The following is a 15,402-nucleotide window of genomic DNA, read 5'->3' as shown; positions in this document are numbered from 1 at the left end:
CGAATGTGATGGTTGTGTCCTTGGTCATAGAGACAGCAAACTTACTGATCCTGTGCTGACTGCACGGCCCACAAATAGCAGCAGTTTCGGGGATCATTCTCTGGTTCCTGGAACGTGAATGTGTAGACGGGCACTCTGCCACCCTCTAGCAGTGAGTGATATCTAGAAAGCAAAAGAGGACAGGTTCATGTTTACATTAAAGTACAATGAAAAGGACAAAGAGAATACAAAACACAACAAGTACTCCGAAGCTTCACTAACTCTTTTTTGAGGGTCTTCATGTTCCAGAGCTGCAGGTAGCCATCAGCAAAAGCCTACAGCAAGCTGGTTGGTCCGCTGTATATACTGCCGCGCTGTTGCCCCTATATCTGTGGGGCTGCTGAGCTGCAGGCACAGGTGTCTGCCCTGCTGAATCGCACCCTCTCTAAAGCGTGGGATCTCAGAGCACTGTAAAATGTAATAGCTGAGCTTACTAAAAAGATTAAGTAAACTTAACTCATTTAATTAAGTTTGTTAACCTTACTTAGTTTAACTAAGTAATCCCAACTTTTTTCTATGCAAACTCAAGTCAACTTGATTAAACTTAAAAGATTAATTTAGCTCAACTTAAAATTTCAAGTATTTTCAAAAAGGATGACTGCACAGTAGGTGGCAGTAATGCTCCCAAGGAGTAAGTGGTGGCTTAACTGAGTGGTTAACTGAAGAAGACGACAACAGCACATGGTCGGATGAGAGCATGAGGAGGTAAGTTTGTGCTTATATATCATTTTTATTTTTTAATTGCTACGTTTTTATCGCAATATTACAATCACAGTTTGTAAACAGTAATATTTTGTCGGTAATAATAAAACTGATGCATGCTATTTGATCACAATTAGCAATCCAACAACTGCTAATCATGTATGTTTAAAGATAAACATTTTTGTTCAACAGACATAAGTAACTAATATGCAGAGGTAGATTGAGTAAAAATGTAATTATATTAAAAGGTAGTTAAAGTTAAGCCTTATAGTAATAACTGCTTGAGTAAAAGTAAAAGTATGCAATGGAAAAACTGCTTAATTAGTGAGTTTATAATTCGTGTTGGTGTGGTTTATAATAATAAACTACATGAAAATGCTTAGAACTGCTTATAAAAGGTAAAATAGAACCTTGCTTTCAAAATTGTTACTCAAGTCAATGTAATGCAGTAAGCATGTTTCTACCCACCTCTGGAGAAAAAACATTAATAATTTCATACCTTAAAATGCCAAGTTATGTTAAATAAGAGATGTGCTTTATAAAAAGTTTTAAGTTTATAGAGTGAATGCTAAAAATGTTGGTTTTACAATTGCTTTTTAGTATCTATCAATCAATACTATGTTAATTGTATATTATTATTATTTAGCAGGAGCTTGTTTCTTTGAAGAGAGTGCATACCCTTCATGGAAAGTCAGGTAATTAACACACATTTTATTTAGAGCATGTCAAAACTTTTTAAATCTTGATATGATGTTTCTTTTGTTACCCTTCTTTCATATAGTAACGTTACTGTGGAGTACAACCAAGTCGCAAGCAAAAACCTCAAGCAAGAATTGTTCTCATCCCTTGCTAAACATTGTTTTTGAAGATTTTGAATGAAAGAAAAGTTTAAAAGCTCTCTTGAGTATCTAGTAAGTATTTTTGTTTGTTTGTTTTAAATAGTTTAAGTCCATTTGCTAACTTTTAAGTAATCTGTTCTGACTGTTGATCTCAATGTTTTATGTATTATTTGTCAGAAGAACATCACTGATGTCACTGCTCGGTGGACGGTAGTTCTCCGTGGTCTTGCTATCCTTCTTGCGGAAGACACTACAGACTTCCTGAAAACAAACATGGTTAGTATTCTTCTCTTTTAATCAATATGAGATGTCCTAATTTTTGTGTTAGCATTTAATTAGCATTATTAAAGAAATAATGTGTAAATAGAAGATAATTAAAGGCACCAAGGCACATCCTTTTGTCCAACAATTCTATGAGTGAGCATGCTCAGGATTGGTCGAGCCTGGTTGAGTTTGATAAAATAAAATGGTGGGCAAGAAAGCAACTGAGCACACATTTAGTGTAAATAAAGTAATATTTTCACTTTTGGTTGCATTTCTAGCGAGAAATTTGTATTGTAGTTTTGAACTCTTTCCCCGCCATTGAGTTATTCCGTCAATTAAGAGAATCAATAACTTCTGATAAATGCTGTGAATAAATGAAAACATAATTTATTTGCCAGGTAAAGGTTTTATGCCAATTACATAACCAATTCAAAAATTATAAAGAAAGCAAAACATCAAATATTCAAAGATCAGTCTGAGATCTATACCTGACAGTAGTGAAATACATCAACATGACACTAGAGGTTTTAGTTTATCGCATTATGAGTGAACAAAGCTTAATAGAGGTGTTAACAGTGTGTAAACCGTTTTGAGCTGTCCACTTTCGACTACATTCAGATGTATTCAAAACAGATTAGAACCGCTTAAACACGCTGTAACCCGTATGCTGGAAATAAATTTGACAGGTACAGTTTAATAATACACAAAATTAAATCAAATGTCTTTTAATAACATATGATGTTATAGTTACAAATGATTAAACCAAATAGTGTGTTTGTGACATTTGAACGTCTTGTCTTAAAACTGAAAATAAACAGGTTTTCCTGTATTTGTTAAAAATAAGCTAATAAAATAGTTCAAATATATATTTAATGTTGCTTACCTTATGAGTAAAATAGCCACATAATAAGTGGGATAATGCACAGACAGCAGGTTGTTATCATGAAATAAGCCCCTTCAGTTTGATACAAGACCCTCTGCTTGACACAGAGTCCTGATCAAACTGTTGGGGATTATTTCTGGAAAAACAACCTGCTGCCTATACAATATACCTTACTTATATTAAATATGTTCCAAGGATGTTTTGCACCACCAGGAAAGAAGCTTCTGCTGAAAGGTCCCAATTATTATTGGCAATTCCAACTGAAGCACTGTTACAAATTTAAGTGTCACTTCAAAAACTAGTACATCACCTTGAACAGTTTACATTTTTAAATGACACATCCACTTTGCATTTGTATTATGAGAATGTATATTAATATTGCGTTTCTATCTTATTAGGACTGTGATGGTGACCCACCTCAACTATCAATAGGAATTCTCAGTCTGGTGCCGGAGGACAGGCATTTCTCCACATGGTTTACAGCAATTATTTGGTAGGGTGTCACAGCCATGGATGGACTTGAGAAAGTATCACATGCCATGTGTTTAGTTTTTGGACTGATCGTTGTTTTAAATATGGAGTACCTCTTCACAGTTTATTTTGAGTTGATTCACAGGGTTTTTCTTTCCCTGGGGCACAAATCACTAAAGTCAAAACTGCCATCACTACAAAACATACTATGAAGTAGTGTGTTTTGTGTGAAACAAGTCCGTGTTACTGTAGATCTGTTGCATTTTGGGGTTTTTATTTTTCGTCAACCTGGATACAAGTTCCAGAAAAACTCAACTTTAATTGCTGCAAAACTTTGATGTTTTAGTTAAGCTGTATTTTGCGTGTTTCTGATGGCAGAAACAAGATTGTTACTGTAGGTCTGTTGATGCAATTTGTGATTTTTTATCAGTCACATGACAACCTGGATACAAAACCAAAACTGCAGTCACTAAAAAAAAATAGTTTTGAATTTGTTTGTCAAGGTGTGTTCATTGTGTTTGTAATAACAGAAACAAGACTGTCTTAGGTCTATTGTTGCATTTTGGGTATCCAGATTGATGGGTGACTGAACACAAACCCCTTTCTTGTATGTGTGTGTGTGTGTGTGTGTAAATGTTTTACTTTGTACACTGTTAACATGTTTAAAATAAATGTTTTAACCTAATTTTGTTGCTTTTTGGCTTTACTCATTTTTGTTAGTTCAGCTTACTTACAAATATAAGGCAATCAGTTTCCTTATATTTACAAGTAAAGTGAACAATAAAAAGAAGTTATCTCAACTAATGATTTTAAGTAAAGAGTACTTAACTTTACTTGATTAATAAGTTTAGTCTACTTGTACTGTTAAGTTTTGACAACTTAAAATCAATACTCTACCTTACTTGATGAATAAGTTCAGGCTACAAATAATATAAAGTTTTGCCAACTTAAAAGCAATACACTAACTTACTTAAAATTATGAGGCAATCAGTTTCCTCACTTTTTTAAGTAAACTCAACTTATTACATTTTACAGTGAGGGAGATTTATTGACCACTTCCAAATCTGTGTCAAAGCATACATAAAAATAATTTAAGATTATTATAAAGCCTTTTTTTAAGGCAAAAAAACCCACCATCTGTCACAATCTCACCTGATGCTTCCAGTTCACTCTGGCTGCAAGACAGGTCATCCAAACAGAGGTCAACCAGCAAAACGTGACCAACGTCTGTTACAACAGCAGCAACTCCAAAGAACCAACGTAGACTCTGATGCAGATGCTGTGTGCTGGCACTGGCCCCTCCATAGCTAACCAGGGGCTCAATGGCTGTTATCTGTATAAGACAAGGAGATCATCCACAGTAGTCTCTATGCAAGAACAGGTGTGGAATGGTTAAGCACTGGTTCTTGGTTATAGGCACTAATGGCTCTTTTCCCATTGCATAGTACCCCACGGTTTGGGTCAGCCTACTTTTTGGAGCTTTTCCACTGCAGGGAACTTCACTGCGACCAAAATGGTCGCATATGCGACCTTTTGAACTGCCATTGCGACCCTAATTTTTAATGGTTCGCAAATGTGCTACCTAATGTTTTAGACAATATGCTATGATTTACTATGAGGCTGAGCATTTATTAAAACAGAAATGTGGATTTTAAGAATACGTTTTATAACGTGCTCTGAGCATTCAACACGTTGGCTTCATTTTGCGTGAAAGCACGTCGTGTCTCTCCGTATGAGTGTGCGTTCGCGTGCTCTCTGTTTCTCAATGAATTGGGTGCGACGCGAAGCAAGCTCAGTGTCTTCCATGTTTCTAAAGTTTATATTTTAAATGGTCAGTCGGGTCCGGTTAGGACCTAGTTTAATTACTTTGGGTCCCAAGTCTGATTAATATTGTGTGTATAACCTGAGTCGATCGGAAAACGGCCATGAGCGCTACCGCGCTAAAGCTTGAGTGCAGTTTTAGCGTGCCTCCGGTTTCTATGGCAATGGTTCTTGTTACGACCACTCGCTGAATTTGCTTTCTCACATTTTTTAAATAATCTTATTATTAATAAACCATATCTTTTTTAAAACCATATCCATATTAAGTTTGCACAGAGATTGTAGCAAAAAAGCAGTGCTAATGTCAAGCCCATTGCACTGAACGAGCAAAGCTTAAGCTGACTCGGAATATAAAAGACGCAAAGCAATGTAAAGTCTGTCCCCGGGACAGCAAGTAGACTTTTAAATCTGAAATAATGAGTGGATTAAGCTTTTTTAATCAGCAAGAGAGAGATAGAAAGATAGAACATAAGCAGTAAAAGTGCCTATCTAATAGAAATTATAACCATTATAACATTAGTCACATTTATAATCTATAGACCTGCAATGCCTATTAATATCCTATACATAGTATTGTATTATATTGAGTTTGATAAAAGGGGTCTAATTGCTTCATATATCAGTGCAAAAACAGTAAGTGTTTTCGTGGTGCTTTGACAAACAGTGTCAGCTTTGTTAATGGCAAAGAAAGTTTGGGGTGGTTAGATTAATGAAATATAATGTGAAATTAATATTAATTTTATAATAAATCAAAGTATTATGTTGTGTCACACATTATTATTAAATTTATTATAGTTTATAAGCAAAGGTCCCGGCTAGGGCTGTCAAACGATTAATCGCATACAAAATAAAAGGTTGTGTTGGCTTAATATTTTCGTGAATTCTGTAATTATTATGTATACATAAATACACAAACATTTATGTATATATTTAAAAAACACTTGCATGTGTGTGTGTGATATATACTCATACATAATTACTAAACACAGTACACAAAACAATACCCAAAAACAAACTTTTATTTTGTGTACAATTAATTACGATTAATTGTGCGACAGCCCTAGTCTCTGCATTTTAAACATTAAGGCAAGAAAATACAGCAATCCATGAAACTCATCCATAAAACACAATAGAGCTGTTCACACTTACCCTGCCAGGTATGACCACAGCCTTGACAACACGGGAGATGCCAAGATCATAAAGGCACAACATACTGCCTTCACCTTCCTCCAGACCCACGCGAAGCCCTGGGCGGGTGCTCGGACACCCCGCTGAAGCGGTAAGCAGAGAAACGCTCGCCAGTAACTGCATGGACCACCTGCAACTGGGGCCCACAAGCAAGCCAGGCCAGTCCACTCTTTCCTGATGGCAACAATTGAGAGAAACTTAAAGACGTTTGACATTATTCAAACAAACACCATTTGTCAATGCATCAATTCAAACAACATATCCATAGTTCAAGCATTTAGTCATTAAGACATACCATCAGGGTAAAGCAACACTCACCAACAGTAAATCTTCCATGCAGTACGGAGTCAAGCGTAACTTCATCTTCTCCCAGAGCGTCTATCGTCAGTTTTGGGAAACTCAGCAAGCTGCTGGTGACTTGGGCTGCCAGGTCACGCATGCTTACTGATGAGAGAAATTATGTTAAAAATCTATTTGCATTTCTTGAAAAATAAACTATATAGCATAAAGACAAAGCATAAGAAATACAACATGCTGTATCCTCCCAGCAAACATGTCCCATTGGGCCCCAGGTGGGGCCACTGCCGGGGTGAAATGCGGGGCATGTGTGGGCCCCACACTATGGGGCCACAATAGGGCCCCAGTGGGACAGCCCAAAGTGTGGGCTGGGTGTGGGCTGTCCCACTATGGGGCCCAAATGTGCCCTGCATTTCACACCGGTAGCAGGCCCACAGTGGGACAGCGCAAAGTGTGGGCTTACTGTGGGCACATTGGGAAAAGTGTGGGCTAACTGTGGGCACATTGGGTAAAGTGTGGGCTAACTGTGGGCAGAGTGTGGGCTTACTGTGGGCACATTGGGAAATAAATAGGCACCCTGGCTGTAAATACATGGAAGTAAAATATAAAAAATTATGTGCAAAACATGTGGATTGAATACTAAATTTCTTTTATTTTACAAAATCACATAAAATCACTTATTACTAAACAAAAGAAACAGAACAATCTGAATCACCTCAGGGGCACCAGTTGATATTATCCTCTGGGCCTTCTGATTCCTCCCCCATCCTGCTCTCTGTCACTGCAGATGTGGTGTCCTGGTTGCTTTTTTGTCACAGCATCTAAGTGAAAACATAAAAAAACAATATAAACATCAACATTAAAACAAGTTTTTTTTTACAAAAAGTCAATCATGATTAATCCAAGTAGGTAACTAATTATAAAAGGGGTTTTCTACATTTTAACATTGTTTTTAGCCCCAATTATTAAAATACTTCAAATGCTTGATTTGAGACCTTTCAGTGCAAGATAACATTGGTGTAGCATATATAAGTAAATGTATACTTGTAAATGTAAGCAAAGGGACTTTGCGAAAGAATCGGTACAGCTGATCTGTCTTTTATAAGTCTGATAAAACTAAAAGGTCTTTATATATTTGAAGGATGCAATACTACTATATATGTATATAAGATTAAAGAGTAGTCCATTCTTAAAATAGGGCCCATTGAATTTTCATAGTAGGAAAAATTACTATGGTCAAGTCAATGGGGACCATTTTTGTGCTAAGTGCTAAGATACTATAATTTATACAATGTATACTGCACTAGTTTTTCTTTCCAAATATTTCAAGTAGGTTTTATTGCTTTAACTGGATCCAATAGGATGATCTTATAATTGTCTTTGTTTAAGAGTACATCTGTAGGATTTTATTGCAGAAAGCTGATGGATATTAACCAGCGAGTCCCTATTTGATTTGGGTGAATGAGCTGTGTTCTGACCTTGAGCACAATAAAATATAAAATGATGACAGAAAAAACATTTTTTATTAAAACTATACCAGAGCTGCCAACTTATGAGTTCAGCTTGGAGTGAGATTTTTTTTTTTTGGGGGGGTAATTTTTTATATAAGTCCTAACCATTTGCCAATAGATAATAGTGTGGATTTTAGCTATTTCTGTGTTAAATAGTTGGAAAAGACTGCGTTAAAATTGTTCACAATACAAATCGAATCATATTTCAGAAATTAAATTGAAATAAAAGCTTTTACTGAGTTTAAATGCCTGAGATTAGAGTCTTTACCATTATTTTATACAACTCTATTATGCTTTCCTTCTGATAAAAGTTCCTTCCAAAAAAGTTCTTAAAATCTAATGAATAGGCTACTGGTCTCTGTAAAACGTATAACTGCAGATAACAGCAGCTTTGATTCAGTTTATCCATTGAGAAAGAGAAGCGTAAAGTAATGATTGGTGATAGAGAGACTGTCACAATCAAATAAACCAAATGAGTACTTTATATTAAACTTAAGCAACAGATAATGTGTATGTCAAGACCATATAATTATATTTCGTATATATTATTGTTTATAGATGTCAAATATCAATTGACTTTTTTCTCTTTTATTAAAACCTGTCACAGCAAACATCACGCAGGCTTGTACTGCTTGCAAACATACACACGCGAGTGATGGTTGATTAAAATTGCTGTTTTCTGAGGGTATCTGCGTGCGTGGAATCCGGGCAATTCTCTGCTTTTCATCCAGACCTTGACGCTTTGTGTGTTCGACTGGTGCGGAGCTGACTGATCGGCGTATGACATCAAAGTAACGCGAGAGCAAAGGTAAAGGCGGACCCTTTTGTAACATTTCGCATTGCTCTCGCGGTAGTCTGATGACCTCGCTGCCGAACTTCCTGCGCAGCGCCACATAAAGTGAAATGCTCTTTGACTCTTTGCAGCAAAGTACCAACAACATGAGAAGTGGTGGCACCTAAGACAGTGAAGGTACGCTAAAATATAAAAGTGTCAGTACTGCGAACACTGGTTTAGCTACATACATCGTGCTTTGCTCTTTCACCATCGCGCAGCCGCGCACTCACTCTCTGTGGTTTGTAGCTGGCGCTTCGGCATCTGTAAACAATAACTCCACCTTCTTTGATTTGATTGGCCTTCGCATCATTTTGACTTTGACGAGCGCTTTATGCTGTTTGAGGCACGCCAGATAGAGATAGGCGTTTTACAGTATTTACAGTTAGGTATATTAGGCAATTATTTAATGTCTTTTATTAAACTCAGTGGGAATCTCAATGGTGGGCACGAGCCTGCGTGAGAAAATGGATGTGTGGCGTGAGAGCGTGAGACTGGGGTCAATTGCGTGAGTCTCACGGTGAATGCGTGAGAGTTGGCAGCTATGTAATACGCATCATCTAATACATTACAGTGTTTCCCACAGGATTTTGAGGAGACTGTGGTGGTGATGACGTCACCTGCTAATTAGCATATATGTGACGTCATCGTGTCATGTTTGTGTTTGATCTAGTGTTGGCACCTGAAATTGTTTCACTTCTATTCTTTGATCTGTATCTGTATTTGATCTGTATTATATATCAAATTAAATTTGAAACCGAATTAAGCTGTTTTAAATAGTGAAATAAAAATGTAAATGGGAATCATGAAAATTCTATTTGTGGGGGCCAGTGTTGATTCTGTGGTGGGCCACCACAAATAAATCAATGTATGGGAAACACTGCATTATATGAGACTGATGTGTACATCAAGTCAAAGTGAGCTCTGATTATATAGTTGTAGTTAATAATTTGTAGTTATATTTTTTATTTATCCATTGTATTGAGGAGAGCTTTTTGAGCAGTTATTTTGGGTGCAAATACAAACAAAGTAATACTTACTCTTCAGCCAATGGAAAACATCAAAACACAACAAGAAAATGACCTGAAAGAAAAGTGATCATAAATATACAATAGTTGTTAATCCAGAATTGGTGGCTTCTGTTTAAATTCTTCTACTATAAACTGTGTGCCCATACTGGCAAATAACATGGTAACGGTTATTATATAACATCACATTTACGCGTCAAACGCTAACTGAAATAACTTGCGTTATAATTAACTAAACAATGTCAAATAAATTTAAAGAACGAGGATAACACATTTTTATATAAAGGTAAAGACAAATAAAAGATCTGCACTACATTAGCTCATAGCTGCATCACGAGCTCAGTCAAACTACCAGCTTAACTTACATCAACAGTAAACATTAAAGTTCATAATATTTTAGTCATATCGAATTACTAACAACAAAATGAACATTACTGTGAACTTATTTTAATGAAGTAACCAGGAATTAATGAAAACTTACCTCAGAATTTATCACAAAAAACGATAACTGTCGTCTGAGGTAAACATCGGTTAAATCCAGTATTTTGAACTCAAGGGACGGAGGCGCGCGCCCGCAAATTGTGTTCGACTTCATGCGGCGCTGACAGAATGATGACGTCAATGTACCGCGAGAGCGATTCGAAATTAGGTCTCTACTCTACGTGTAATTTCTCGACTCGCGATACGTTGACGTCATCAACGTATGATGTGGGTTCTCGCAGCGCTTCTTGAAGTCGAACATGCCTAATAACTAGGGTGACCAGATGAGATTGACTGAATTTCGGGACGGGGGGCAGACGTCGGGGGTTGGTTTGCGGATCCAATAATAGTTTTATTTATTTATTTTATTTAATAATAAAATATAATGAATTTCAAACGGAACCAACTGAATATTAAGTACATATGCATATAAATACATTTATATAATACGTAGGCTATAGAAGTATTATACTTCATACAATAATAGTTAGATCATCCAATAGTTTTCTTTATTTAATGTACTTATAAAAGACAATGAATTTCAAACTAAAATTACTGAACCTCCACAACCACGGTAGGCTATAGCTCAAGTGTGAATTTAAAGTTGTATTGTTTCTATTAATTTAATCTAATTCATCCATATGCACAAAGACAATATGAGCTTTTTGTCCTCTTGTTGACTTATAGAGTAGATGAAGAGAGTGAAAGTTACAGCAGCCGCGAGGACAGTTGAAAGTGCAGGCAGTGACAGTCAGTCGCGTGAAGGAATCAGATTGGCTGATTGGTTCAGTAATTTTTGAAAGACAATGAATTTCAAACTAAAATTACTGAACCAATCATATTTTTATTAATATAAGGACATATGCATATATACATTTATATAATACTTATAGAAGTATTTTTTTTAACACAGTGCCTCGCCCTCAGCCAATCTGATTCCTTCACGCGACTGACTGTCACTGCCTGCACTTTTAACTGTCCTGCGCGGCTACAGCCTATAAAAAAAAACAAAGATGCTGCAGCCAATGAGCAGGCGGCGGGGGCTGGCTGCAGGATGACTCAAAATCCTCGCGCATGTTTTATCAGACAATAACTACTCAAGATTTTGCATCAGTATAATTTTCAGGGGCAAATTAGAGCAGGATTCGGGATTAAGATTTTGCTTCAGTATAATTTTCTGGACAATTAGAGCAGAATTCGGGATTCGGGACAGCAGCTTAGATTTCGGGACTGTCCAGAATTTTTCGGGGACGTCAGGGGCCCGTTCTTCGTATGTCGCTATCTCAGTTAGCTGGATTTTTTTGTTGACGATTTGGCATGATCTTGGATCGTTTGGTTCTTCGAAGCTCATCCTAGACTTGCTGTCATAGCTACAGGTCCGTAAGCTCAAACCTGCTCGGGAGCAGGCTTATTTCATGTAAACAAGATTAGTTTGTACCTTTTTAAGCGGATGTGATAGGGAAAGTCTGACGCAGTCGCGTATTCTCCATTATACGAGCGCAATTTGCGTAAGATGCATGATTAATATAAAGAGCTTTTCAAATTCAACACGTAATAAAAAAAGGATCGATTAATTAAATCTTTTAGCGATGTTATTTAAAAAATATATAATATAACAAATATTCTTTTTGTGTACTTGTGCAACTTGTTTTTGTGTAACAGGTGTTTTGATTCTCAAACGAATGAGAAGACAAACATGCTGATCACATTCATTTTAAATTTGTTTGAATTTTCCTTAATAAAAACAGCAATCGACCATACCCAGCATTAATAGATGTTATGTCCAATAAAGACTATTACTTGGTGTGAAATAATTTTCATTTGAATAAACTAATCTCCTATTTTAGTTTTGTCTTTAGATTGTCAAGTAGCTTACAATGTCATGCATGAAAGGGTTTTCGTTTAGTCATTTCTATCTGTTCTAACTTTAAAACGTTGTCTACAAATATGTTACCCTGTCCCTTTCCTGTGACAAAAATGACCAAAATAACCAAATAAGTTTTTTGCACATATTTTCACATATCTTTATCTTCTTTACTACACTTTTCTGTGCAGACTCAGCAGATGCAGGACTTTCAGTTAACGTGGAATACTGCTAATATTGCTATAGTCAGAAATCAGTTAAGAATAAGCTCATTATGAGTCAGCAATCGTCGCAGCTCCTCTTTAATAGAGCACTGAAATTAGATGAAGTGTACTTCATTTACAATTTTAAAACTAAAGGAGCTGCATGATGTTATAAAAGAACCAGTTTGGGCTTTTGAAGATGCTTTAAAGGTGAAAATGCATTAACAAAAAAGAATAAGAGTCACGCCCTCTTTTTTTCGTATACATTTGTGTGATGTAATGCAAATCTTCCCACACAGTGACGCAGATATATGGGGGCATGTTTGAATGAGGCGTTTTAAGAAGGTGAGGATTTTTTAAAGAATATCTCTTTGGGTTTGAGACTTTAATCTTTGTGACTTTACTGCTTTTAACACTCCAAAAGAAAACATGAAATCACATCATATGACCCCTTTAACATCTGAAGAACCTTTCGGTTTCACAAAATGCTCCTCAAATGTTTTTAGACTATAAAAAGTAAGAAATTGTGAACTTTATGCAGCTAGGTTAAAATGTACTTTTAGCCCTTAGCTCTGTGTTGTGCAATGTAGTTCATTGTATGCATGTAACACCATGGTCCTGAAAAAACATCAACAGCACTGCTACATATGATTGAAATGACAATAACGCTTTTCTTGACTTAAACCCAAAAATGGTTCATTTATTGTTTTTTCTATGTTGCATCTTTATTTTTGTATTACTGAGTCAGTCTTTGTATCGTGGCCACCTCACGTACTCGTTTCATCATCTGATCTGCGACCTTCTTGACCCAGTCGGCTCAGTCTCAACAGCAGTTTGGCATTCTCTGCTTTGAGTTCCTTCACTAAGCGTTCTGTAGGACTTTCATTCACCACAGCTCGATTCTGGATTCTCTTTGCCCTAAATAAATGGACATTCTGATAGTAAGTAGTAAGACAATAAAGTCTACAACTATATGTATATTAGACTAATATACATAGAATACACTCAAATATAGACTTAATGTAAACCAACCTCTCTGCATATCGGAGTGTAGAGAGCGACTGACTCTTCATAGCAAATTTCAGCAGGGCTTAAAGTTGCAATCTGTTTATTAATACAACATAGCAATGTAAAAAAAATCATTGTTTCAAAGCAGCTTTGCAAGAAAAAAATTCAATAAAATAGATAGTATGCTTATTAAATATATAGCATGCATACAGAATAAATCACTTGGCATTATCACACTTTTTATTGTGCTCATAGACAGAAAGACCGCAATGCTACGTACACACCAAACGCGGGGCATCGTGTTACTCGCTCCAGATTACTCGCGGGATTTAACTTCTTGTCATGCAAATTTTTTGCCTGAGTTGAATATTTTCAACTTGGGCGAAGACGCGTTTGAGGGGAATAGCGCGCGCTTTCGCGGTAAGCGCTCGGCGCCACCCAATTTGCTTAATTCGCATCACCCCCTGCGAGTTTGCATCTATTCGCGACTTTGCATTGACTTTGTATGTAATCTACTCGCGCAAGTCGTTGAAATTGCGTTTGGTGTGTAGTGCCCATAAGGTAGTAAAACAGTGTACATTTTCTTTGACTATGTGCACTGTTTTTGTGAATTCACAAAATATATTTGTGAACAATCATTTTTCTTACCATGACCGTTCGACTGTTGCCACCGAGGGCGGACTGCAATAGTTTGGTAAGGATGGAGTCCCTGTAAGGGATATGAACCACCTTCTTCCCAAGAGCCATGTCTGCTAAAGCACTATAGAGACAAACAGAATAGCACTTTAAACACAAATCTGATTATTTGATGCCTGTCCTTATCCAAATTAAAGTGGTTATATAGTGTTTAGATGTTATACAGAAATTATATATTGTGTATCCACTGACCTGATGACATTTCCGAGGGTTGTTAAACTGAGATTTATAGCTGTCCCTTCCTTAAGCCTGTCAGCTTCTGACCCCGATGACCTTTGTCTCTCGCTGCCAGCCAAGTCCACCAAGTTAATGTTAGATTGCTTGGTGATGCACTCCTTTGAGAATATCTGCAGGTGCAATGACAGATGCATCTTACCGTTGAAGATTTTGTTGAAAATCTAGAAAAATCGATTGCAGTCCAGTATCACCTGTTTGAGTTGGACGATGATGAGCATGTGCGAGCGACTGCTGTTGGCGTTCATGTGCGTGGCCACAGTGGTTCGGGTGCGTGTTCCCTGCTCCATCAGCTGCTCCACCTGTACAGCATTGTCACAGGGCACCCGCCTTAAACCCTCCACGTAGAAACCCCTCTGCTGGTCCTCTCGTACCCGAAGACCACCAGAAGATCGGCTGGCCTTTGATAGGAGATCTATAACCTGAGCATGGTATATATGGTATGTTTTAACATTACTAACCTGGATGACTGTAATCAGTAGCTGTGGCCGGTTGCATAAACATAGACGTGACGTTAAGACTGTGTCTTAAGAATGATTCTGATTAACTAGCAATTAGTTAGGGCTAATCAGTCTTATTATTTGGATTTAAATTAGACCCATCTACCTTTCTATGTAACATACTTTAAACAGTTATTGTTAGTCATGAAGAAAATAATTTATGAATAACTTTTAAGACTATTCTTAAAGTTTTATGCAAACGGCCACTGATGTTTGGTCTTAAAGGTTAATATGAGAAAGAAATTTGCATGCTTACCTGTTCGTTGTAAATTTCCAACATGCTGAAAAACACCTGAAATTGGGTTGACAAACAAGATTAATATTAACTCTTTCCCCGCCCCGCCATTGACAAGTTATCTTTTCAATTAGGAGTAAACATTTGCATGAAAAACGTGTTCCTGATAAGGTTTATGTTAATCTGTAATATCCAGTAGATGGCCAATTTATAAACCAACTCAAGCAAAAAGTTATTTACTCATTTTAAACTCTGTGTATGTTTTGATAATCCTTCTGAATCTGGTCTCTAACAAAATTCCTTCACA

The 15,402-nt window shown here is 36.7% G+C and overlaps 2 protein-coding genes and 1 long non-coding RNA gene across 4 annotated transcripts; 1 reads left to right on the top strand and 2 right to left on the bottom strand.

Annotated features, from left to right (window-relative positions):
• The first annotated feature begins 477 nt into the window (after positions 1-477).
• LOC129428233 (uncharacterized) lies at positions 478-3,834 on the top strand. Of its 2 annotated transcripts, none has more exons than XR_012370392.1 (5): positions 478-744; positions 1,388-1,436; positions 1,523-1,652; positions 1,758-1,856; positions 3,126-3,834. It is a non-coding gene; the product is annotated as an uncharacterized lncRNA (long non-coding RNA). The 2 variants fall into 2 exon arrangements; XR_012370393.1 differs by having other exon boundaries at positions 479-744; positions 1,761-1,856.
• A 421-nt stretch (positions 3,835-4,255) lies between these two features.
• Positions 4,256-10,727, bottom strand: LOC129437398 (protein ELYS-like). The gene is made up of 6 exons (XM_073869219.1): positions 10,357-10,727; positions 9,888-9,930; positions 7,220-7,325; positions 6,526-6,651; positions 6,169-6,381; positions 4,256-4,531 (listed from the first exon to the last, which is right to left on the bottom strand). Exons 4-6 carry the CDS (start codon positions 6,568-6,570, stop codon positions 4,268-4,270), a joined length of 522 nt encoding a protein of 173 aa, XP_073725320.1. The 5' UTR covers positions 6,571-6,651; positions 7,220-7,325; positions 9,888-9,930; positions 10,357-10,727; the 3' UTR covers positions 4,256-4,267.
• A 623-nt stretch (positions 10,728-11,350) lies between these two features.
• On the bottom strand, positions 11,351-15,391 carry LOC141365164 (kinesin-like protein KIF28). The gene is made up of 6 exons (XM_073869141.1): positions 15,117-15,391; positions 14,555-14,782; positions 14,319-14,473; positions 14,079-14,190; positions 13,455-13,526; positions 11,351-13,340 (listed from the first exon to the last, which is right to left on the bottom strand). Exons 1-6 carry the CDS (start codon positions 15,138-15,140, stop codon positions 13,305-13,307), a joined length of 627 nt encoding a protein of 208 aa, XP_073725242.1. The 5' UTR covers positions 15,141-15,391; the 3' UTR covers positions 11,351-13,304.
• Positions 15,392-15,402: the final 11 nt, after the last annotated feature.

The sequence above is a fragment of the Misgurnus anguillicaudatus genome, chromosome 7, assembly GCF_027580225.2.
Source record: "Misgurnus anguillicaudatus chromosome 7, ASM2758022v2, whole genome shotgun sequence".
Taxonomy (NCBI): Eukaryota; Metazoa; Chordata; class Actinopteri; order Cypriniformes; family Cobitidae; genus Misgurnus; species Misgurnus anguillicaudatus.
Note: the sequence above shows the minus strand (reverse complement) of the source record. Positions and strands in the feature narration are given on the sequence as shown.

Excerpts from the sequence above, each read along its gene's own strand:
- LOC129437398 (XM_073869219.1), bottom strand. The coding sequence starts at position 6,570 with ATGAAGTTACGCTTGACTCCGTACTGCATGGAAGATTTACTGTTG. Across the intron at positions 6,382-6,525 it reads GCATGGAAGATTTACTGTTG|GAAAGAGTGGACTGGCCTGG; the intron begins GTGAGTGTTGCT and ends TGTTGCCATCAG. Across the intron at positions 4,532-6,168 it reads CTGTGGTCATACCTGGCAGG|ATAACAGCCATTGAGCCCCT; the intron begins GTAAGTGTGAAC and ends TGTCTTATACAG.
- LOC141365164 (XM_073869141.1), bottom strand. The coding sequence starts at position 15,140 with ATGTTGGAAATTTACAACGAACAG. Across the intron at positions 14,474-14,554 it reads TCATCGTCCAACTCAAACAG|ATATTCTCAAAGGAGTGCAT; the intron begins GTGATACTGGAC and ends TTGCACCTGCAG. Across the intron at positions 14,191-14,318 it reads ACCCTCGGAAATGTCATCAG|TGCTTTAGCAGACATGGCTC; the intron begins GTCAGTGGATAC and ends TTGTCTCTATAG.